Genomic DNA, 26083 nt, shown 5'->3' on the forward strand with positions numbered 1-26083 from the left:
GAATGATTCACAGTTATTTTCATTAGACTTATATTGACCGGGATATAGACATGCAACTGCGTCGAAATATCGGGAGCTCGACAAAAATCAAAAAGGTAATCACGGTCTATATCCCGGGCAATATAAGTCGAATATGTTACTGTCAATATGACTACTATTAGTATCTATTCTGAATAGTAATTGACATTTTATAATAAATGAGAACTAGGGGCAGTGCAAATTCGTAAGAGACAGACCTGCGACATCAAAACCATAAAGAAAAACTATTTCCTGCTTTCTCTTGGTCATCATTATCCTCCTTGCGTTATCCCGGCATTTGCCACGGCTCATGGGAGCCTGGGGTCCGCTTTGACAACTAATCCCAAGATTTGGCGTAGGCACTAGTACGAAAGCGACTGCCATCTGACCTTCCAACCCGAAGGGTAACTAGACCTTATTGGAATCAGTCCGGTTTCCTCACGATGTTTTCCTTCACCGAAAAGCGACTGGCAAATATCAAATGACATTTCGCACATATGTTCCTGCTTTCTCTTGCTAATACCTCAACTAACAAAAATTAGTCTTATAGTGGCTTATAATGCCAAAAATAGTACTCTTATAATAACCTTGTAAACCCTTTACAAGAGGGCATTTGGGCACACCTTATAAGGCCAAAAACCTTATATCCCCCTTGTAGTTGCTATATTATTAGCTTTCTTATCTTGTACGTGTTTTATTATGGCATGCAATAAGAAAGTTAACCTTATAATGGCAACAAAAGTGCTTTTAAAAGGCTAATGTACTAATAAGAATCATATTTAAAGCTTTAATAAAGGCAATTATACTTGTAAGAATCATATTCAAAGCTTTAATAAGGGCAATAGCTCTTGTACACGTTTTGTGATCATCAGATATAAGGGAGTAAAACTCATAACGGCGAAACAGGATGCTGTTTTAAAAGTTTATTGTGCTTTTCGTAGTGATTTATGTGTACATCATCATCAAGTCATCCATTTTGCAAGTTAGTAAACGGTAAGTTAACTTTTACATATTACAATTATTTGCTTATTTATTATGAAAACTGTGTGGGAATCCAATTTCATGGTGAAATGTGATATAAAATGTGTTGTATTATTAATGCGCCCTTGTATTTCAACGGTTTTGTACTAAAAATGCGGTTAATTAATTTTGACATGTCTTGAGCAAGGCTGTTATAAGAGTAAAAGCAGTAAGCACATCATTTACAAATACTCTATAAGAGTAAAAACTTTATAATAGCCACCGGTGTTACTTAAGATTCGCCATTTTATATATCTTTAGGGTTCCTTCTCACAATTAGTGAAATCCCGAACCTTACCATCTAGTTAAATATTTGTAACGGATACCAGTTAAAAATTCATAACGTTATCGTTAGAGAGCAGGTTTCAGGTAGCGATTTAAATATTAATATGAATATGACTCGCATACAATATTTATTATTTTTTCTACACACGAAAAAATGTATGGGAACATAAAAGTAAAACCCTTTTTGGATGCTTTTGTGAATATTGGGCAAAAATTATAATGATAATAAATAAAAATAAAAATAAAATATTTATTTATACTTATTTCTTTAATATTTCTTCTGCGCATTGCACAGTAAAAACTTCTATTATGGCTCAAAGAATATAAAAACGAAAATAATTCGCTTCTTATATATATTTAAATTGAAAGTCCATTATTTAGAATAAAATACTTTAATTTATAAAATAAAAAATAACATTAATTTAATCTAATTATTCAGTGAAGTTTGTGGTGTGCGATGTAGGTAATAATAATAGATTATAAACCACATGACATGTATTTAAAAAATTGCACTAGTCATATCCATAAAATTTTTTAATCGCTACCTGAAATCCGCTGTCTAGTTATCATGTACTTGGCGCAAAACTTTGAAATTGCATTTTTGTTCGAAAGACCGTTCTTTTTAAACCGGTATTTTGGGGAACGCTTTGATAAAGGTTTGGTTCGATTAACCGGCATAGAACAAAATAAAACCGTGTAGTCCGCAGCATGTCAGGTAATACTGATATTTTCAATATTTCATTAGGAAGTTATACCTAGAATTTTCAATTTAAAACAAACTTGTGCTTCGGAATATTTAATCTTCTGGTGCCTTATTTTATTACTTCCTATTGATTTATTGTAAATGCTGAGTCAAATACTCTATTTGATACTTATTATTATGGTTATTGTTACAGAATCTGTGGATGAGATACATAGTCAGCCGTTTTTAGTGACGTGAAGATGACAAACTCTTCTCCTCCTCTTAGTAAGTAAGTGCTATTGAAAACCACAGACGATTTCAGTACCGCCATCACAATGGACTTTGTGTCGATAACTATAAACAGCCTAGCCTAAGACTTCAAATAAATATTTTTTTTTATTACAGATGAACTACAAAACGGCACATATTCTGATGGAGAAAATCAGTCACAATCATTACTTACACCCAAAAATAAGCCAGGAGTGGTGGATCAAAAAACATGCAAAATGGAAGAGGACGCAGGAAATAGTTTAGGTTGTAAGAAAATCACACCAAGCAAAGATGGCGCTGATAATTCAAAACAAGAAAACGAAAATCAATATATCTTTTGTGAATTTGATGAAGACCTCGATAAAAGAAACTACTTATTATTTTGAAAATTTACTGATAGGTTAATTACAATTTCTACCACCGTGTAGGCGCTCTGAAGAATATATTAATATTTTGAAGTATGTAGACTCATTGAAACAGCAACATCGTGAGCAATAGAACTGAAAATATTAATCTTATAAAGTTACTTGTATCGGTTTGGTTTCGTTGCACATAAATAAATATCTTAAAAACAGTGAGTTTGTCTTTATTTGTCCTCAATTTTAATCTGTCTTAGTCCCAAAAGGACTACATATAAAATCGGTTTCTTCTTAAAATAGCCGAACATTGTATTCACTTATTCAGATCGTCCAACATTCACAATGATAACCCGCAATAAAAGATTTTTTTTTATTTCAGACCAAAGTCCATAAAGTAAGGAATACACTTTTGGAACTTATTCTAATAAAGTTAATCTTAAAAATTAATATTAGTAGGTACTGATGGATAAAAAAACTGAGTGCCTTGGTAATAGTCTCTTATACGCTCAGTTATGTATAATTGGCCACCTCCGAGTGCTAGTCTGGTATAACCGGTGGACACTCTATTTAATAATGTAAACATTGTAAAACATGGAAACAATGGACCAGTTACCTTAAATAAGAACAAAAAATATAATTATTAAGCTAAATCCAAACTCAATTCATCATTTAACGATATACCTGTATTACTGTCACTGCTGCTTGCCTGCATATTCTTATAATTATTCCATAATGGCATCCTCTACGGAACCACTAATCGATAAGTTGGGATCAGATTGTTCACATTCGCTGGATTTTCAAAATGACGAATCAAGTTTTATAAAAACTTTTAATACGACACTTTCAAGAATAATGCCTTTATAATTATTGTATAAGAGAAAATGTATTGCTTTAATTCTTTAAAACACTTTATAAAATGCTATAATTTGTTTGCTGGATAGACGTTTTATTATATGCTCCTATGAGGCATAAAGCATCATAGTTATCTTATGCATTACTTTTATAAGAATAATTGGCCATAACAAAAGCTTTTATAGTGCTTTGAATATTATACAGCGAAAAGGCATTTTAAATGGCTTCTATAAGAATACATATTTTTAAACCCTTATTGCAGTCATATAAATTGGACTTATTAACGTGTACATGGCCAAGTTATAAGAGTAAATGTACTATTGGCCAAATCCTCTTATAATGAGCTACTATAAGAGTAAATATTTTTAAACCCTTATTGCAGTCATATAAATTGGACTTATTAACGTGTACATGGCCAAGTTATAAGAGTAAATGTACTATTGGCCAAATCCTCTTATAATGAGCTACTATAAGAGTAAATATTTTTAAACCCTTATTGCAGTCATATAAATTTGACTTATTAACGTGTACATGGCCAAATTATAAGAGTAAATGTACTATTAGGCCAAATTCTCTTATAATGAGCCGCTATAAGGAACTCTGGCATAATGAATGCTATTTTAAAACTACTATGAGTGTTTAGCCCTTATAGATTGATTTTATAAGGATATTTTGTTTGTTGGGCGTGAATATGCTAGTAGTGACTAGTTAAGGTCACAGCTTTGCAAAACGCCAGGTAGGTGCATCCGTATTGAAAGGGTGCAATTAGTCACGTGACCGGTCAGTTACTTTTTTAATTTTTTTATTTATGGGATATTTATACTTTAGTTTGTACTTAGCTAAACAAGCGCCACGTCCACGTGTGATTTTAATTAACACTTGCTTTGAATTCGGACTGTAATAATGCCTTCTATGTGACTTCGGCTAGATACTGGACTTCGGCTAGATAGTAGGCTTTACCAAACAAACAGCTCCCAAGTAACATTTTAGTGCTATAATTTTGGTTTTCGACGCTAAAAGCTACTATAGATGTCGTATAAAGGTTTTCGGCGTGACCGCCTGTCGTATAAAAGCCTCCAGTAACACCTTTTAGCTCTATAAGCTTATACCGCTAAAAGGTGTTATTAGGAGTGATGTAAACGTTTATATCACCGTTTTATAGAGCCGCTATAGGCCTGGTCTATAACAGGATCAAATATGACTACTTACTATAGGTCTATATTATTGTATAATAGTGTTAGGAATCACTGCTATGCAATCAATTTGCGCTATTAAGGTTCCCGACAAGCCGCTATAGTTGTTGCGTTATACAGCTAAAAGGTGTTATTAGGAAGTGATGTAAACGTTTATATCATCATTTTATAGAGCCGCTCCTGGCTTTTCCATTGTCGGACGAAGCCCGAGCACTATTCAAGCTAGTTAATATAGGCCTTATTAATCGTAAGTAAATGTAACTATGTGGGTTATATGGAGCGACATAATCGCTAAGCGATAAAGCTCTTTAACACTTTCGCTACCAAGAACCCGACTGTCGGGTACACCGCTCGTAGAAGCGTAGCCGATTACATGGGTTTCCCCGTATGTAGCGAAAATGTCGTAGCGCCGCGTAGAGCCCGGTTTCGAAAGTGTTAATAAAGATTAAAAAAAAAATATAGAGCCGCTATAGGCCTGGCAGGCAATTATGGTCGCGCGATAAATGATAAAACATCTGGCCGTCCCTATCGCACTTACTAATAGTGCGATAGGGACGGCCTGACATTTTATCGTCTATCGCGCGACCATGCTACCCGTGTTGGTCTATAACACGATCAAATATGACTATTATAAAACAATATTATTGTATAATGGTGTTAGAAATCACTGTTATGCAATCAATTTGCGCTATTAAGGTTCCCGACAAGCCGCTATAGTTGTTGTGTTATACAGCTAAAAGGTGTTATTAGGAAGTGATGTAAACGTTTATATCACCATTTTATAGAGCCGCTATAGGCCTGGTCTATAACAGGATCAAATAACCTACTAATGAACAATATTATTGTATAATAGTATTAGGAATCACTGTTATGCTATCAATTTGCGCTATTAAGGTTCCCAACAAGCCGCTTATAGTATTTTTAGTAGTTGTGTTTTAACAGATTTAAAACCTAACTATAGTAACTATAGCACTATTTTGGGATATAGTGGCTTTGGAAAACACTGCTATAGTATTTAACACTGTAGATAGTGATATGAATACCATTATAGAGCTATTTTGCTGTATAATGAAGTTTTCAGTATACGTATATATAGCTTTGAAAAGCGTTAATAGTCGTTTTCTAATGCCTTTTATATCTCATCGCCGTATACGCCACAATGACTCTTTTATATCACAGAACTGTTGAATAATGGTTTCGGTATCTCTTTTAAAACAAAATAGCGTTATAGCTGAGTTTACTATATGTTTTATAAACCAAATCAGATATATAAGAGTAGAAAACGATTACTTTTAAATGATAATTTTGACCTTAAAAGGCTGCTTTATGGTGTTTATTTATACATCGTAATTATGAAATCAGGCCAAAGATGCGGTATCTGGTTCCGTACAGTGTTTTTCTAGAAATTAACTTTAAAAATACACATAGCGACCAATTGTAGTTTAGATTTGTCATACTAAAAAGAAAACAACATTTATTGATACTGTTTATGCTTTCTATAGTAAAACATTGAAAACAAGTATTGTTTTCTATACACCGTGTTTCACTTAACACTAAAAACCTGAAAACAGTTTGTTCAGAATCGAGAGTAGAATCGATTGAGCTATATCTTGATGGGGGTAATATTTTTATTTAAATTAGTATTATTAATTATTTTTTACGTGCCCATTCTATTGTACTCGTAATACAACATTGTGTATATCGCATTGCTAGAGGTTGTTTACCTTTTTTCAGTATTTAGGGGTATTAATACTGGCCGGTTACTTGGACGATTATTTTTTCCGCTACTAGTTTGACGTTGTTTGTCAGTTTAATCTTAATGTTTATCAAAAGTCATAACAAATTGAACTCGTACCTAATTACAACCTTGTCATTTTGAATATTGAGTTTATTTGCTTACTGCGATTACCTGTCCAATTTGAAGTTTACTGTGACAAAGCTTTAAAGTGTTTTACAGTGACATCTTAGCTGTCTATTGGTAAACCTTATGTCGTTGCAGTAACGTACACAAATAAATAGTGTTATGGTTTATGATGGTAGTTAGCAATTATTTTATTGAGTGTAGAGCTAAAAGTCAAGTAGAGCTGTACAGAAAATTAAAAATTCAATTTAAAAAAAAGTAACGATCAGATTAAAAGATAAATACTCTAGATGAGTTTAAAAAAATAAAAATCAGTTGGGGTGTCTGAGGTTTTGAGTGATACCGGAAACACCGTGTATAAAGAACTTATAAGTTAAACTGGATCATAGTTAAATTCTAATGCAACCCTAATTGAATCCACGATGGCGGGCTTATGGTAGTGAATGCGTATGATAAGTGATACAGTCGAACTATAAAAGCGTATGTTTTACTTCTTGGATCCATAGTAGAAACTATGGTGCCAATAATTTTATATTGTATTAAATTATATTTATTTATTTTATTCAAAACATGTATAAATCGACGGCGCATTTAAAATACTCCATTAAACTAATATTCTTTTAACGGTAAAATTTCCATCGCATACCTTTTTGCAGTAATGATGGAAGTATACGAAATCCAAATTATGTTAATTGACACTAAACTTCATAAGTTCACACGCCACTTTTCATTAAGTTCCTCGTTTAGAACACTTTTTGTTAAGTATTACACACATTAAATTATTTTAGAAATTTCGCATTAAAAGGGACGGCAACTGCTATTATAGAACAAAATAACCTGTATAACGGAATCTCAAATGCTACTATAGCATAAATTGATACTATAATAGCGTTACTGTGTCCTCCATGTCAACAAATTAGCACAATAGTCATCATTACATCACCATAAACGACCTTAAACGTCACGGATGATACTGCTATAGGCCTATTATATCACTAAATGGCTGCATAATTGCGCCAAATCGGCTCTACAGTACCAATATAGACTATTTATAGGACCATTTAGTGTGATTTAATTTGGTGTCCTCGACCACTATAGGACCAGAAATTGTTACTTGAGAGGAACTATAATAAGCACACAAAATTTCATCCCCATCGGTTCAGCCGTTTAGGAGGAGGAGGTAACAAACACACAAGCATGTCAATGATATTTAACAAATTCCTTATTCAATACGAATACTTCGATAAATGTTTATAGAACTTTTTTTTTTTCCTCCTTGCGTTATCCCGGCATTTGCCGCGGCTCATAAATGTTTATAGAACTATATTAATAAAATATAAATATATTATACAATACCAAGAAAACATTTTTTCACGATTAAATTCAATTTATGACCCATTTTATTACAATATTTATTTATACCCACCCATTAGGGTAGAAAAGGTAAATATCGGGTAGATTGGGTAAATACCCGGTAAATACCCGATATCTACCCCGGGTATTTTCCCGCCGCCCATCTCTAGCTAGTAGTGACTAGTTACCATAGGAGTGGGTACAGTGGGCATGGGCTGGCTCACAGGGTCGAGGCCTAGCCGCATGCGTTTAGCGTTGAGGCTCTCGTTCTCACACGCTTGTGCAAGGATGTGCTCCGCTTGAACCAACATGAGCTGCACTAGTGTGGTGAATATGCTAGTAGTGACTGGTTACCATAGGAGTGGGTACAGTGGGCATGGGCTGGCTGACAGGGTCGAGGCCTAGCCGCATGCGTTTAGCGTTGAGGCTCTCGTTCCCACACGCTTGTGCAAGGATGTGCTCCGCTTGAACCGACATGAGCTGCACTAGTGTGGTGAATATGCTAGTAGTGACTAGTTACCATAGGAGTGGGTACAGTGGGCATGGGCTGGCTGACAGGGTCGAGGCCTAGCCGCATGCGTTTAGCGTTGAGGCTCTCGTTCTCACACGCTTGTGCAAGGATGTGCTCCGCTTGAACCGACATGAGCTGCACTATATAGTGTGGTGAATATGCTAGTAGTGACTAGTTACCATAGGAGTGGGTACAGTGGGCATGGGCTGGCTGACAGGGTCGAGGCCTAGCCGCATGCGTTTAGCGTTGAGGCTCTCGTTCTCACACGCTTGTGCAAGGATGTGCTCCGCTTGAACCGAGGTCAGGTGTGCTGGCGTCGGTCTCACCTGTAAAAATGATGTCATGCATTACTTTCAAACAGTCAGATACCTAGTAGTACAGTCAAGTGCAAAAATACGTATCGATTTTATCCGCTCAAAAATATGTACCGAGACCTTATTCCGCCGACATAAAGTGCTATGGGACATATTTTTGATAAGTTGTACGCACCCATATTTTTACACTTGACTGTACACGGAACGACACTTTAAGTGAGTCTACCATTTAAAAATGGCTTTAAAGAAGATAAATCATCTCTAAAAACTACAAATATTATAATTATATAGTATTTAAAGAAAGCAAAGAAGTCGATGCCAATCAAAACCTTGGCACGCACAGTCAAACCGAATGCCGATCTCGATCTTCGACAAAAAAGTTAGAAACAGAAGCATCCATTAGTTATTAAAGATAATTATTTAACAGATTTAGCGGCTTATACGAAGACCTATTTGAAAAGCGCTTGGTTCATCCGTTACCTACCATTAATTGATTGAATGTTCTTATTTGGATCGACTTTCATGAACTGAAGTCTATATAAGTACGAAGTTACATAGAAGAATTCTGGTTTCTCTCATACACACACATGCACCACTTATATGTAATTAGATAGCAATTTTAATTGTTTTAACTACAAAAAGTATCAGAAATCTACGATCGAACCCTCACCGCAGTATCCCAAGCATTAGTAGTCCCCGTAGCACTCCCCCCGTTGCCCGCAGCCGGCCCGTCGCCACGGACCTTCTTGTTCCGCCGACAGCTCTTCAGGTAGGTCCTGATCCGCTTTCGGGCGCGCTCGGCAAACTCCGGAAACTGTCGGGTGCACGAGTCGATGATGGCCTGGATCTTCTCTTTGGGCTGCTTGGAGATGGGGACTATCCTGTCCAGGTTCTCGTCGACGAAGAGGCGAACGAACATCTGTAATGAAAATTGTATTCTTTTAATGGAGTGCAGAAAGCTTTTGAAGTCGCAAAAAGTGTGTCTCAGAATAATTCAACCTACGAATTATAGTGAGCATAGCGACATTCAAGCGCACGCAGCGCCCTCGTACCAAGCGCGGATCCAGGTTGGTGCCCGGGGGGGTCACGTGGTCTATTTGTATAGCCAACCTAGGCTCCCACCCCCTGGATCGGCGCATGGCTGGTACATTGAGCAGTGAGAAGTCTAACCCGACATTCAAGGATCCGGCGCAGCCCGGCATTCGCTGCGCGCGCTTGTACATTTAGCATTAAGAAGTCTAACCTTATGTTCATTAGCTGGCCCTGTAGGGTCGGGCGCCGACATCTTAAATTCAGCAATACGAAGCCTGACCTTCTGGATGCTTCAGATCTCCGGCTTTACGCGGTGCTCGTACATAGGCCAACGTCTTTAAACACTTAAGCCTCCGCCACACATAAAGCGTGTTGATAGCGTAGCGTTAGCGGAGCGCAATGATAGCGGTGCGCCGCCGGACGAACGCTGGCGTCCCGCTCGGAATCGGCGCGCAATCCTCATTATTCTGCGTGCGCGTGGATCTTAGCCTTCGGCCTTCTCAATAGCGGTAGTTCACACCACGTTTCACGTTGATTATTGCGGCTGTGTCTCTGACGCAGCCTGCCCTAATTTTTTTCATCTGTCGTGACACTCGTGACCATAAGACTGGTTTTAGTGTCATGCGGATAGACCGCGCGGAGCGATACGCACTGGACTAATATGTGTTAACTTCAGAGAACGTTTCAGAGTGGCGCCGGCGGGTCCGCGCGGACAACAACATCAACCATACAAATTGGTCTTGACACTAACAGCTCAGCCACGACATTGGTCTAAGCGCGACAGCGGTGAGCGGCGGCCATACATTGGAGCGAGACACAGCGATGGGACTTTTCAGTCGCACGTATGGCTGCCGCTCACCGCTGTCGCGCTTAGAACAATGTCGTGGCTGGGCCGTAAAACCAGCCTAAACACTCACGTTGAAAGCCTTGAGTCGCTCCGGGTCGTGGTGCTGCGGGTCGGCGCGGTCGTCGCTGTCGTCGTCGGAGGCGCCGGCGTCGTCGTCGTCCTTCGTGCGGTCCGACGACGACGTCTCGTCATGCGCGGACAACGGCTCCGCCGGCGTTGCTGACCCCACGTGGATGGGACTCTGGAATTTTTAGTTATAAGTGAGTGAGTGTTGGACAAAGCCTGTGGAGGATTTTATCATGGGACCGTATTTACGAACCGCATGGCTCTCAAAGTACTTGGCATCATTTCTAAATCAACTTTGGATATTATCGGCTGTAGTAGATTATGACTGATGTAGTTTGGAAGTTGCGGGTACCGTTTTGTATTTCAGCTTTTGAGGAAATCTCCGCTATCGATTGAGATGGTGATGAAGTTTTGTATTATGCAAACGCTGCAATCCATATTTTCCTTTAATCGTGGATTAATCGTTGCGTTCCGTAAAATCGTTGCATCCGAGCCCCAGGGCGCTGTTGTACCAGGCCCCGTACAGATCATAATATTGGTTAAAAAATAAGTATGAATCGCCTTAAAACTCACCGAGTGGCCAGTAGCCAGGGGGATCGGGGGCTTGGGGGGCTTGTCAACGCGCTGTGGTACGAGGCCCCGCACAGATCATAACAATGGTTATAAGTTTGAAAAGCCTCAAAACTCACCGAGTGGCCAGTAGCCAGGGGGGTCGGGGGCTTGGGTGGCTTGTTACCAAGCCCCAACGCGCTGTGGTACGAGGCCCCAAAAGCATAATAAAAGTATGAATTATGAAATAAAACTATAAATATTAGTATGAAACGCTACTCAACCTAAAAACTCACCGAGTGGCCAGTGGCTAGAAGCGTAGGCCTGTTACCAAGCCCCAACACGCTATGGCACGAGGGCCCACACAACGCCAATAGCCAGGGGGTTTGCGGGCTCGGGGGGCCTGTTATATAAGTGATATAAGTATGAAACGCTGCTCAACCTTAAAACTCACCGAGTGGCCAGTGGCCAGGGGGGTTGGGGGCTTCGGGGGCTTGTTACCAAGCCCCAGGGCGCTGTGGTACGAGGCCCACAGGTCCGCCATGCTATCGGCCCCGCTTTCTGTGATGTCACCATTGCGGCCTGGAATTGACAAACAGTATTTTTTTTATATTACAAATAATTAAATATCTAATAGTTAGCGCTTTGCTTTTTCTTTTCTTATGCGCACTGCCAAGGAGTGGAATTCCTTGCCGGCGGCTATATTTCCGAGCTCATATAACCCGGCAACCTTCAAATCAAGGGTGAACAGGCATCTTCTGGGCGAGCTCACTCCATCGTAGGCCACGTCTTTGCCTTTGTCTAAGCCTGGCCAAGAGTAAGCCCATTTATAATTATAATAAATAATAAAAAAAGGTATTCATTCGTTTTCTATGGTGTTCATTTATTAGATAAAAAAAGCAGTACTTAGGTTTATTTTATAACCACAGATTCATAGGGTTCTCAACAAAGCACCGCGATGGCATACAAACCAGCATAATTCTGGGTTCCTATAAGAGGTAAATTAATTATGATCTTTTTTTTTTTATTATGAACTGATCGGCGATTGACCCTAGTCACACCTGATGGGAAGTGAAGACAGAGTCTAAGATGAAGCTCACCGATTCAGTAATAGCCTATTCACTCTACGTTCTCAATCTCAATAATTTTACTCTTAAAATGAGGTCACAATCACAACAAAACCATTGACGACCTATTTACCTCACAATATACAATAGTTAAATAATGAAACTCATCACAAAGGGGAGAAGATTATACACGGGTAATCAGCCGGCGTATTACGAGTAAGGATCTAATTTAAAAATATTTTAAGCGGGTTACTCACGTATTAATTGAGCCGAAACATGTCGAACGCTATATCGACTTAATACGTGAGTAACCCGCTTAAAATATTTTTAAATATGTATGAGTCTCACGGGAGTTTTATAGTTAGGATCTAATTTTATCACTCATCCACGTGGATAAGACATCTGTCACTCTCACACTGACGTATTTGCCAAAACGTGACGGATACTTTATCCACATTGATAAGTGATAAAATTGGAAGCATAATACGCCGGTAGAACGTACAAAACTGTTGCGAGGTATATAGGTACCTATTAACGGTCCATCGCGATATTTCGCTTACCTATAAAATATGAATTTCCTATAATATTTATTTATTTCACTTATTTATTTATTGATGTATAAACCCCACAGTTTTTTAAGCCAATTTTTGGCCATAACCAATATATATAATAAACAAATTTATTTAAAAAAGTATAAAGGCACGTATCAAGTTATCTTCAACAATTAAATTAAATAACTTTGTTTCATTCATATGATGAAAAACCTTGTTATTCTACTCGTATGCCTAAAAAGGTGAAACATATCTAAAATATACAATAAATTCTGATATCGGGTCACCAGACAAAGCGTGGAAAATGAATTCTAAATCCAGGATTCCAACATTTCACCCACAAAGGGCGCAAACAGAGCGTAGGTCGCCGGGTTAGGCACTGGTCTTACCAGAAGCGTGTAAGCGATGAGCTATCGGCTATAGAAGCGAACAAACAAAATATAAACTGAAATAGATACCATACACTAAAGAAAAAGCGATCAAGCCCACTGGTGGCGCCATCTCTCTCGCTATATCGTAATTCTGGAAAAGGATTCATATGGGAGGTGCAAGCACAAATTGCTCGCCCTTAGAGTTGGTCAAAGGCGCCTATCTTTCAGAGATAACATACACTAGAAAAATTTCGACGGGTACCTCGGCGGTCGAGGTGGTGTAGCGGTTTATCACGTCAGCCGCGTTAGCTGGAGACCCGGGTTCGATTCCCGGCTTCGCCACCAGTGGGCTTGATCGCTTTTTCTTTAGTGTATGGTATCTATTTCAGTTTATAATTTATATATAGTAGTGTTAGTAAAAAAAAAAAAAAACAAATAAAAAAATATTTAATATTTAATTTGATTTGTTCCCTACATCGATAAACAAAATATAGTCGCTCCCGTGTAAATAAAAGAGACGCGATGATAGCGCGAGCGAGTTAGTTCGTCGCCGAGCGATGATCTAAATCGCTCGCTCTCTCTTTTATTTACACGGGAGCGACTATCTTTTGTTCTCATCCCTTACTCGCTTCTGGTACGATCAGTGCCTTAAGCACCGTTTTATAAATAAACACCAGCCTTATTTACACTGGAGAATAGATCGAGAAATTTCTGAACATTCTAAATCGTCCGGTAAAAAGGTTAGCCTCAAACGGCATTTCGATCGTCCTTCCAGCTGATGGACTTCGCACGAACATAAAATATTTATAAGCCCCTCAGGTCTTAGTTATTTCAGCAAGCAACCCTCGGTACTAATTTCGCCATGAACATTCAGTATGCACGGCTAGTTACCAAGACGGCAGAAATTAATGAGGTGTACAAAACGCACCGGGGACCGGTGCATCCGACTTAAATGTCAACTCGAACGAGCCTCGCCTATAAATAATTTGAGAAGGTGTGCCGCGTGCACCCTCGTCTCTCAATATGGCTTCGGCAATAAAAATAGCTAACGGACGTTCGGATCGCATTTTACCTTGGAAATTATGCAAGTAGCCGGCTAATACTCCGATGGTATGACAAATAAACGCGCTCGTTAGATGGCCATCGGTTTTTTACGCGTCCAGTAAGGTATGGACTAAGAGCCCAGGGTCGCCAGACCTTCCTTGTTTTCTCAAGCATGAAACTTTGGGATAATGTAGAGTTCGTATCGACGTTTAATGTCTGCATATTACCTAGTTTGGCCTGTCGGCCATTTCTTGCTAAAAAGTTTTTTAAAACACTAACTTTCCTTAAATTCTCAAGGCTGATTTTTATATATGTGTTAGAAAATACTGTTAAGAATTGATAATCATCATTTCCTAACCATTTACGCCGGCCGTAGCTTGAGAGATTAAGGTAAGTTAGAGAGACTTTCAAGCGTCTGATAAAAGTTACGGCCGGCGGAAATGGTCAGGAAATGATAATCATCGAATCCTTAGTCTTTTCTGTTATATATATAAAAACCAGCATTGATGATTTTAGGAAATTAGTTTAAAAAAAAACCTTATAGCCAAAAAATGGCCAACGGGTCAAACTAGGTAATATGCAGACATTAAACGTCGATATGAACTACATTATCCCAAAGTTTCATCCTTGAGAAAATGAGGAAGGTCTGGCGGCTCTGGACTCTTAGTCTAAACAATGGTCGTTAACGAGAAAAAGCATAATTACACGCACACTAGATCTCCGATAAGGATTAAAATAGCGAAGCGGTTTTTGAAGCCACACGAATAATGAAATAGCTTTACCTTGAGTCTGGCTGTGGTAATTCCATGCTAGTAACATCATTTTCAACTTCTCTGCGTCTTTCGCGAAGGCCTGACCTGCACCAGATCACATATGCCAATCAATAGGGATGACGACTACATTAAAAAAATGGCATTCTGTTTAGTCCGACAGTTAGATCGTCATAAAATACTGAACACATATTTTTCGCTTTTTCTAATTAATGAATAAATACAAAGATATAGAGCATCAAAGTTCCGGAGTGGGGGCTAGTGACGTCACTTCTAAGTAAAAATTGTACGTGACGTCACGCGAAACTTCAACGCACTGTACCGTCGTCATTTTTCGTTTACGAGAAAAAAGAAAAAATACGTGTCTAATATTCTTTGATAATCTAACTGACGGACTAATTAGTTTTTTTTAGTCGTCTCGCCTATTTCAATTTTCAAATTTCGAATAAAATTTCAATTTCAAGTTAAAGCCAATCGTTTTTGGATGGTATGTTAACGCATTTAGTTTTATTATTCAATCTATTATAAATTGTTTTGCGTAAAATACCACCATTAAGTTGATTTGATGCAAGTGGCTGAAATATGTAAGTAGGTAATAGATATAGCCTCGTAAGGCCCAATGTACAATACAATGTACATAGTTGTTGCAATATCTGAATCCTTGATGAACCGAATAGAGTAGAATTTCCATTGTGATTTTTGAAAGAAACGAAAATCTTACCAATTTATTTATAGAACAAGGTTCAAATTCAAAATGGGAAAAGTAATTACGGTGGACCTTACGAGGATGGGCAACAGATAATCGCAAAAGAAGGCAATACTTACTTGAGAAGTTATCGTCGTCGTTCATGTCTCCAGGCTCCGGTGTTAAATTATCCTGAAACAAAGAAAACAATCAAATTAAAATTTAACTCACGAGAATCGATTGTAAGCAGTCACAGCTTAAAGTTATAGCCTGTCAACCAAATCTTGACAAATGTCCATCAAACTCACTAGAATCGGTTCCCTGAAACGAAGATTTTAACCAGTCTATTGTCTCCGAAGCAATTATCTTGTTTTTGAACCCTTTATCTTATACTTTTAAACGAGCAATTCTTGATAATGTATTTATAAGGACGATCTCGGATATGCTCTAACGATATTTCTCTGAAATTTGTTATGTGGGGAGATTTCCACAGATAAAAACAAATCGATCTAGCGAACTTCCACGATTTTCAAAACTAGTTTTGCTAGCGCGTTAGTAAACGTAAATATGGTCGTTTTTCTAGTGCGCGCAAGATTCCGCTTAGACAGTCTATAGTCGGTCTTATGTACGCACAGATAGACAAAGGTGTCATAATTTCACTAGAATCCCGGTGAGAAATTTTAACCTATTGTCTATTGTCTCCGAAGTTTTCTTGTTTTATAACCCTTTATCTAAAGACGTGATATATTAAAAATAGAAAGTGAGCGAAGTCTTTTTGTTTGCCCGTCTTTCATACTAATATTATAAATGGGAAAGTGTGTTTTTAGAGTTGAGATAGTTGAAGGGATGGAGAGTGACATAGGCTACTTTTTACCCCCGACGCAAAAACGACGAGTGTTATAAGTCTGGCTGTGTGTGTGTCTGTCTGTGGCATCGTAGCTCCCGAACGGATGAACCGATTTCGACATAGTTTTTTTTGTTTGAAAGCTGAGTTAGTCGGGAGTGTTCTTAGCCATGTTTTATGAAAATCAGTCCACTATGACGCGGTCGAGGGTTTTTTCAAAATTTTAATTTTGTGGTTAGGTTATTGTCTCTTTCTAACGCGAGGGAAGCCGCGGGCAAAAGCTAGTAAAACAATAAAAGTTCAAAAAAGATTTTAGAATATGAACAACATTTGTACGTGGCTCTTAGGAGGATTTTTTTCCGTCCAACTAGAAATGGAGACTTTTGGAACGTAACCATAAGGCCGTTTTCAATTTTTCACGCACACTACTACAAACGTATACCTACATTATATACGCACAGATACAAATATTATCGGCCGACAGCTGGCGGGGGGTCCGGCATGCCAAAAATGTCGGAAGTGTCCTGCCGATATCGGCAGTTCGATGGTGCCTCGAACAAAAACTGTTGTAGGAAAGTGCCATCTGCATTAAATCCGCAATTTTTGCGTTTTATATCGTTTTTGAGTAATAATGATCTATCAAATACATAAATAAAAACCTGGAAGCGCATAAATCTTACATTTTACATCCTTCCTACATCCGATATCGGATCGGATAATGTGAAAACGGCCTAACGGCCCAGCCACGACATTGGTCTAAGCGCGACAGCGGTAAGCGGCAGCCATACGCGCGAATGAAAAGTCCCATCGCTGTGTCTCGCTCCAATGTATGGCCGCCGCTCACCGCTGTCGCGCTTAGACCAATGTCGTGGCTGAGCCGTAAGGAATAATTTTAAACCACAGGCTTTTGCAGTCCGATCCCAAATTATCCTGTAGCAACAACTTTAGACTATTTTTAACCCCCGACGCAAAAACGACGGGGTGTTATAAGTTTGACGTGTCTGTCTGTCTGTCTGTCTGTTTGTCTGTCTGTGTGTGTGTCTGTCTGTGGCATCGTAGCTCCCGAACGGATGAACCGTTTTCGATTTAGTTTTTAACTGACGTTGTCGTAGTAACAGTTGATAGGCGGCATAGGATCGCAAGGATAAATAATTAATAAATTAGCGAAACGGTCGTCAGTGACCAGCGGGTCAACGTTCGGGTCCGCGGTCAATCGATAGTGCTGCCGATGGACAACCACTAAATATAGCGTTAGCTTCGATAGTGCTAGTGCTACTAATGGACAAACACTAAATCTAACTTTAGCTCGGGCACCATCACATGTGCTGATCCGCTGATGGGCATTTTCAGAATTTGGTTCCCCCCAATTATTTAGCGTAAGTTGTTAACAAAAATTTATTCGCTGTCAGTTTTGTGACGACAATTAAGCATAGAAACTGTCTAAAAATTAAAAAATTTTCACATTCTGAATGTAATCGCTTAAAGTTAATGTAATTAAACACAAAACAATATTTTCACAGTTTCGTTTTCTTTCAAAGTTAATGTAATTAAGTTTCATGTGTTCTGCCTACCCCTTTATGGGATTCAGGCGTGATTGTATGTTGTATGTATGTATGTAATATTTTAATTGAAATGTCATGCTTAATTATCGTCACAAAACTGACAGTGAGTTAATTTTTGTTAACAACTCCTGAAAATGGGGGGTCCCAAATCCTGAAAATGCCCTGATACCTGTGTGCAGCTGTCCCGGTATTTCGTAAGAGTAAGTGCGTTTTCACATTATCCGATCCGACATCGGATATAGGACCGATATCCTATATATTTAAAGGCGCCATATTTGACATTAGACTTTTGGCATCATTCCTGCATCCGATGATGTGAAGAAGCACTGCCTTCCCTTCTTCGTCTTCCCTAAGAGAAAAATGTGAATAAGTACTGCGTATTCAACCTGTGACTATTCAAAGTGCATATAAACTGACATTACATTACATATTATGCTTGTTTTTAACCGACTTCAAAAAAGGAGGAGGTTCTCAATTCGACTGAATGTTTTTTTTTTTTATTATTTTTTTGTATGTATGTTACTCGATATCTCCGAGAATCGTGGACCGATTTTCAAAATTTTTTTTTTGATCGAACCGGTATAACCCCGAGATGGTCCCATTGGCACCAAGTCAGGGTCTGATGATGGGATCCTGGAGAAATCGAGGGAACTCTTCAAATGTTATAGGCACATGTAATGTTTTTAGTATATTTTTCAAAGGTACACCAGTATTTACGTCTGATGGTAATAATTTTATGTGGCTGAGCTGATGATGGAAGGTCAACTCCTCAATGGTTAGGAGTTTAAGGATAATTATTTCACTACTGTAGTATTCGGACTGATACATATAATATCACTAGGAACCACTAAAAATCAACTGAGCTGATGATGGAAGGTCAACTCCTCAATGGTTAGGAGTTAAAGGATAATTCTTTCACTACTGTACATGTATTCGGACTGATACATATAATATCACTAGGAACCACTAAAAATCAACAAATAAATAAACTTTTTAACAAAAAATAAAACCGCCTTCAAAAATAAGGTTTAAAAAGCAAAAATAATAAACCTTTCATGATTTCTTATCGTATTGCAATAAGCTAAATCCAAATTTACCTATTTTTGGAGTTTCATACAAGTTTTCAAACAGTGGGCGACGAACAGGTCAAACATTGTCAAATTTTAGCTAAATACGATAATCTGAAAAAAAGTTTCTCCGTAGGATCTAGAACTCAATACTAAACTAGATTCATCATTTTTTATAGGTACAAAACTTTAATGTTTCAATAACATTTATCAAATACCTAAATAACATTTCACTGAAACGCAAAACCGTTCACTTGTAAAGGGCGTCCAGAGTGACCGAGTGACATTGCGGGACGCGGTGGGCGAGAAATCCCTGCGAAGGATACGTATTCAACACACACACACACACCTACAATTTTGGTTGTGTGTGCGGGCGCTAAAATGTTGCTTAGCTCAATATTTATTTTAGTGTTATATTACCTACTATTTAATACATTGTAGCCTCTAGATGTGTGGAGTACCGTTGAAAATGACATGAAAACTGGCCAAGAGCGTGTCGGGCCACGCTCAGTGTAGGGTTCCGTAGTTTTCCGTATTTTTCTCAAAAACTACTGAACCTATCAAGTTCAAAATAATTTTCCTAGAAAGTCTTTATAAAGTTCTACTTTTGTGATTTTTTTCATAATTTTTAAACATATGGTTCAAAAGTTAGAGGGGGGGGACGCACCTTTTTTTCTTTTAGGAGCGATTATTTCCGAAAATATTAATATTATCAAAAAACGATCTTAGTAAACCCTTTGTCATTTTTAAATACCTATCCAACAATATATCACACGTTGGGGTTGGAATGAAAAAAAATATCAGCCCCCACTTTACATGTAGGGGGGTAAAATCCATGTATTTCACATGTATTTTTTACATGTGTTGTACGACGATGTATTTTTCATGTCAAACAACATGTCATTTTAACGCTACTGGAGAGCTAGATTTGGAAGCAAGCAAGCTATGTAGAATCTAGCCTCTTATACAGTTAGTGAACTATAGTTCTTTGTGTTACAAGGGAGCAAAGTTGTTGTTCAACCGCACGTGCCAATATTGATACCCGAGCAAGCGAAAGATTCCAAAAAAATATTTGGAATTAGTTAATAAGAAAAACACGCACAATTGCCAAATCAATCACAACGAATCTTACGCACTCTTGGGTGCAACTTCTTATTTTTATTTTCATAGAACTATTTGAAGAATTTATTGTTTATGTATGAAGAAAGACAATAGGTCGTATATTTACGGGCTTCAGTGCCTATAATATAGGGCTTCAGAACGCCTATGTAAGACAAAACAATTCATTCGTTTTCAACTTATTTTAGCTAAGTGGTAGATTTTTTTTAAAGTTTGAATAGGTAGACGTTTACCACAATTACACCTGATGGTAACTGATGATGCAGTCTAAGGTGGAGCACGCTTACCTATGAGATACCTATTTACTCTTGCTTTAAAGAGACCTGGATTGTACTCATGCGGAACCACCAAATGAAAGCGCCATTTTAGTGGCAGCATTTCAGAACGCTAGCTTACGAAAACATACAAGATTTTCATTCAACAAGTGGTTCGAATACAGAGCATCAATAAACCACAACTCACTGTTATTTACTTATTTAGTATTGATAGTTTAAGGTAATTTTAGTTGTTTGCTATTTTTTTGTACGGTGAAAAACTAGAGTTCACCACGCTTTAATACCTCATAGATGACACCCTTCTGTTCCTTCTGTCACATATTTTGACGAAGGCTAAACATCGAAAGTGACATCTAGTGGGACACGGTCGAGCACTGGTAAAGTTTGACCAGAAATATACTTAATTATCAAGAGGGTTAAGAATTTCACCACCCCCTTCTTCCCGTGGGTGTCGTAGAAGTTGACTGTGGGATATGGGCACAGTATAATAAAGAGTACTATGGTACAGTATGGCGACTTCTGCTCCCCGCTGAAAGTGCCGCGCACCCCCTCACGGTTACCGCACAGTTACCGTCTGTCAAAAACGCGAACAGTCGACCTGTCATATTAGTTCGCTAGTAACGCATAAACGCGCTCACCTACACGAGCTTAGACTGTGTGCTAGGAACGCGCCACTTTCATATATTTGATCGCCAGTGTCCAAGGTGTGATATCCTGGGTTAAATTGTGGCGTAGGTGAGAAGCTGGCAACCTGGTCACTGGCAACTGGCAACACACACAATTTGGATTTCTTTCAACCCCTTTTTGCCAAGAGTGGCACTGAAACTAAGTAGTTCATGTGCTATGCCTACCCTACCCCTTTATGGGATACAGGCGTGATTATACATATATGTATGTATGTCAAGAGGGCGCTCTTATTCTGATGTGCAGTTCAGCATAGTATGATTTATTTCTGATCAGGCATCCTATTTTGAGACCGTGATATTTAGGGAATGGTAATTTTTTTTTTTGGGTAGATGGTTGTTTTTAGGGTTCCGTAGTCAACTAGGAACCCTTATAGTTTCGCCATTTTCTTTATATAACAAATAATAAATACCGATAAATGTATAATTGACTACCAAATGTAATAACAATTTAAAGTTTTTTAGTTAATACTAGAAATTAATTATTGACGTGTAAAATACTATTTTTTACCAATAAACGCTATCTATCTATCTATCTATGTCTGTCAGTCCGTCCGTCCGTCCGTCCGTCCGTCCGTCCGCGGATAATCTCAGTAACCGTAAGCATTAGAAAGCTGAAATTTGGTAGCAATATGTATATTAATCACGCCAACAAAGTGCAAAAATAAAAAATGGAAAAAAATGTTTTATTAGGGTACCCCCCCTACATTTAAAGTGGGGGCTGATTTTTTTTTTCATTCTAACCCCAACGTGTGATACATCGTTGGATAGGTATTTAAAAATGAATAAGGGTTTTACTTAGATCGTTTTTTGATAATATTAATATTTTAGGAAATAATCGCTCCTAAAGGAAAAAAAAGTGCGTCCCCCCCCCTCTAACTTTTGAACCATATATTTAAAAAATATGAAAAAATCACAAAAGTAGAACTTTATAAAGACTTTCTAGGAAAATTGTTTTGAACTTGATAGGTTCAGTAGTTTTTGAGAAAAATACGGAAAACTACGGAACCCTACACTGAGCGTGGCCCGACACGCTCTTGGCCGGTTTTTCTGTAATGTTTTGATGTTAGTCAAGTACAATGGAGGTATGTTCGTTAGGTTATTTCACGTGCTTCAGATGGCCGAAGCTAAAAGGGCAACCTAACCAGAGACAGAACCTCGTGAATCTCGTGATAGGAATATTATAGTACCGATATAAATAATATTCAGACAATTTTATTCATGGATTTAAACACCATAAACTAAAAGTCCTAACCTATTTACCTACATATTAGAGAATTGTAAGCGTGACTACTCAAAATCAATTAGCCACTGCATGTGCATGGCTGCGTACTTTGGTACCAGGTGTACATAGATAGGTCGGGTGACGAGCGATATCGACCGTCCACCGTCTTAGGGCGGTGGCCAAGGACCCCATCCTGCTATGCGGACACTAAACCGTTGACCCTTCCCGCTTATGTGATCCTAGTACATTCGCCACAAGATATAGGTAGGCTATGTACGTCTCTATTGTAAATACAGTATGTATTTAGATATTTTTGACCACCTCAGGCAGTTCTGTATGTATATCTGAATAGTTACAATTTAGTCTGAAACAGTGGTGCTTAGTACAGTCAGCAACATAGCTATCAATACAGCTAGTGCCAAAAACATGTATACAGATTTACAGAACTTTATTGCCTATAGGTGTGTGTACATATTTTTGGCACTTTGTCTGTATTCAAAGCTTGGTTGCTGACTATACGCATATTCGCAATTGTCAAGGCGTAGTACGTATTTAGATATTTCTGATCACCTCAAGTAGTCCTATATATCTGAAGATATGTACCTAGATGTGTGGAGTTGCAATTTAGTCAGTAATTAATTACTTGAATGACAGATAAGCAGCGGTGCGTGAGATACATATACACATATATTATATACATACGCATAGCTTATGTATAAGTCATGGTATGCGTTTGAAAGGTCAGCAGAACTATTATGGAATAAGACTCGTCAAGGATGGACGGTTTATTGATGGCTTCTCTACAATACCGCTGACAAGTTTAAACCCTCTTGGTATTTTATGTTTTGTGTAAAACATTCTTTCAAAGTACTTAACTTGTTCAAGCGGTGAAAGAAATTTGTTTTATTACTTAAGTAAGAAAGAAAGAAAGAAAATATTTTTATTCAGGACGTTAACAATATTCCTTACGTCTATGATACACATTAATAGGTAATATATTATTAACGTCACTGAAAAGGTCTCCCCTCAGCATTTTGTCAAGTTACCTACCAGGTAACTTGACGCTGGTCTTCCGTGGAGACCAGTCCAAGCGATCGCTTCAGTACATCAAGTACCATTTTAGCCAAATTTTTAACAAGTTCATAAACAATTTACTGGATATTTTTTAGTAAAACCATCACACAGGTTATCATTGATCAATATTTTATTTAATATAAAAATTTCATACTCATATTATTCATTTCTTTACTTACATGAACATATTTACATTTGTTAAGATAATGAATAATCAGGATTAGCAATCATGATATCAGATGTACAGTGACCGGCAATAACGCCGTGGCTTGCGTGGGCGACGGTCGCGCGATGGTCGCGCGACGGCGATGCGACGCATACGAGATCAAACCTTATCGATATGGAAGTAGACGATGGGATGAGACGCGACGGCGGCGGTCGCGCGACGTCGCGCGACCGTCGCCCACGCAAGACACGGCGTAAGATCGTACAAAAAGGAGTCTGCATAAGTATCTGACACACTCTTATGGCTCTAGATATATGATTGTGTCATGGCTCTAGATCATAGGTTCCCAAACTTTTTTGGGCCACCGCCCACTTGGGTATCTAAACAAAATTTCAGCGCCCCCCTATCATAAAATAGCTGAAATAAACGATGTATTTAGTCATTACTTTCAAAAATCATACATTAGTCTCACCCAACAACAACACACAACCCAAAACGACTTAGAATATGTACTTAAGTACATGTAAAGCAGAACGAAATACATAGTTATATTCAACTCTTTGAGGATGCTTTTATTTTCGCTTAAAAATAAAACAAGTATACATGATTAAACACTATTTATTTATTTTTTGCACTATTGTCTTTATTGAAAATATGAAGTTATCTACTGAGTTTATTGAACAATCAAGATTTGAATGTGAAGGATGCGATTTTGTTAATTTATTTATATCTGGTTGAATTTTCGTTAAAAATAGCCGAAGGTCACCACGTTCAGTAATTTGCAGTTTGCTTCTTTTTTTTGTAAGCAATGTGAGAACGGCACTGAAACCTCGCTCAGCTAAATACGAAGATGGAAACGCGATTAGAAACTTCTGTGCTTTTTTCCATAATCCAGGGTATAGTTGAGGTATTGATTTTTGGAGCCAGAACTCCTGGTATCCCATTTTAAATTTCATTTTAAGTTCTTCATTTGTTGTCAGTTCAATTAGTTCTTCTTCTAAGTTAGGTGACTCTGCTGTCTTCAACTGCAGACCTTCTGGCAGATCACGCACATGGGTAAAGTTTGGCTGGTGGGAGATAAAATAAAGCCATATTTCAAATATTCAACACTATACTGGCGACATTTTTCTTAGCCTCCGACATTGTCGCAGCAAATAAAGTCCAACAATATAATTATGTATTCACATTTAACACCAACAAAAGTCGTTGTTCGAGTTCACTTGTAATCACAAAAACATTATTCAAAATGTTCAGTCGCTTTGTGGCAAAACTGGACAGTTAAACTTATTACTATAACCACCATTAACACTCCCGATAAATAACTTTATGCGCAGTAAAATTAATCTAGGATCCCCAACGATGAGCTCAACTAGAAAGACGTGGATTTACTGATTGCAAATAAAGCTGTGCACTACGCGGTCCATGTGTAACGGTCACCCAGATGGCTTCGAGTTCTCGCGCCGATAAGGAGAATAAGGACCCGACAAAAGATATTAGACAAAACAAAAACAAACCTAAGGTAATAAAACAATGTTTGCTACCGGCGAGCGCGGCTTATTGCATAATAATACAAATGCGCCGAGACAAACGACCAGATGGTGTTTAACAATAGGTTTTACAGTTATTATTTTAAGTTATTTTTTTTCCTCATATATGGGACCGCCCCCCTGTGAGGGACGAACGCCCCCCAATTGCTTTCGAGCCCTCTACCGCCCCCCTGGAACTCCTCAGCGCCCACTGGGGGGCGGTATGGACCACTTTGGGAACCACTGCTCTAGATAAATGTTTTGCGGCCTTCTTTTTGTGCGCGGTTATTATCGGTGACTATATCGACTGAATTCCTCTATTACAGAAGGAATAGGCAGAACCCTGTAAGGAATTGCCCGTGTGGTGACGGGTTAAGAATTTTACCACCCCCTTTCTTCCCGTGGGTGTCGTAGACGGTAGAAGGCGACTGTGGGATATGGGTTAAATTGTGGCGTAGGCGAGAGGCTGGCAACCTGTCACTGCAATGTCACAGTTTTCGTTTTTGTCAACCCCTTATTTGCCAGGGTGGCACTGAAACTTGAGTAGTTTCATGTGCTCTGCTTACCCCTTCATGGGATACAGGCGTGATTGTATGTATGTAATAGGCAGAACACATGGAACTGCTCAAATTTCAGGGCCACTCTTAGCAATCAAGGGGTTGGGAACATAATACCATAAATTTTAAATGATTGCAACGGCAACAAGAGTGTTAACGCGAATCAATTCAAAATGATGAATTACATAATAGGAAAAAAGCTAAAGCTAAGTGTGATATTCCCAAAAGGAGTAGGCAGAGCACATGAGACTGCTCAAGAGTCAGTGGGTCAGTGTCACGCTTAGC

General features: G+C 38.3%; 1 protein-coding gene across 2 annotated transcripts in view; it reads right to left on the reverse strand.

The window, feature by feature from the left end:
* Positions 1-26083, reverse strand: part of LOC125237702 (nucleolar protein 4) — a 297005-nt gene that overhangs the window by 6585 nt on the left and 264337 nt on the right. The window contains exons 5-10 of one of the 2 annotated variants that reach the window (XM_048144859.1): positions 15841-15892; positions 15028-15102; positions 11667-11794; positions 10668-10838; positions 9389-9637; positions 8584-8730 (exon numbers count right to left, since the gene is read on the reverse strand). In XM_048144859.1, coding sequence (XP_048000816.1) covers positions 8584-8730; positions 9389-9637; positions 10668-10838; positions 11667-11794; positions 15028-15102; positions 15841-15892 — 822 coding nt within the window. The remainder of the gene's footprint in view (positions 1-8583; positions 8731-9388; positions 9638-10667; positions 10839-11666; positions 11795-15027; positions 15103-15840; positions 15893-26083) is intronic. The other variant, XM_048144860.1, reaches the window with a different exon arrangement.

The sequence above is a fragment of the Leguminivora glycinivorella genome, chromosome 22 (assembly GCF_023078275.1).
Source record: "Leguminivora glycinivorella isolate SPB_JAAS2020 chromosome 22, LegGlyc_1.1, whole genome shotgun sequence".
Taxonomy (NCBI): domain Eukaryota; kingdom Metazoa; phylum Arthropoda; class Insecta; order Lepidoptera; family Tortricidae; genus Leguminivora; species Leguminivora glycinivorella.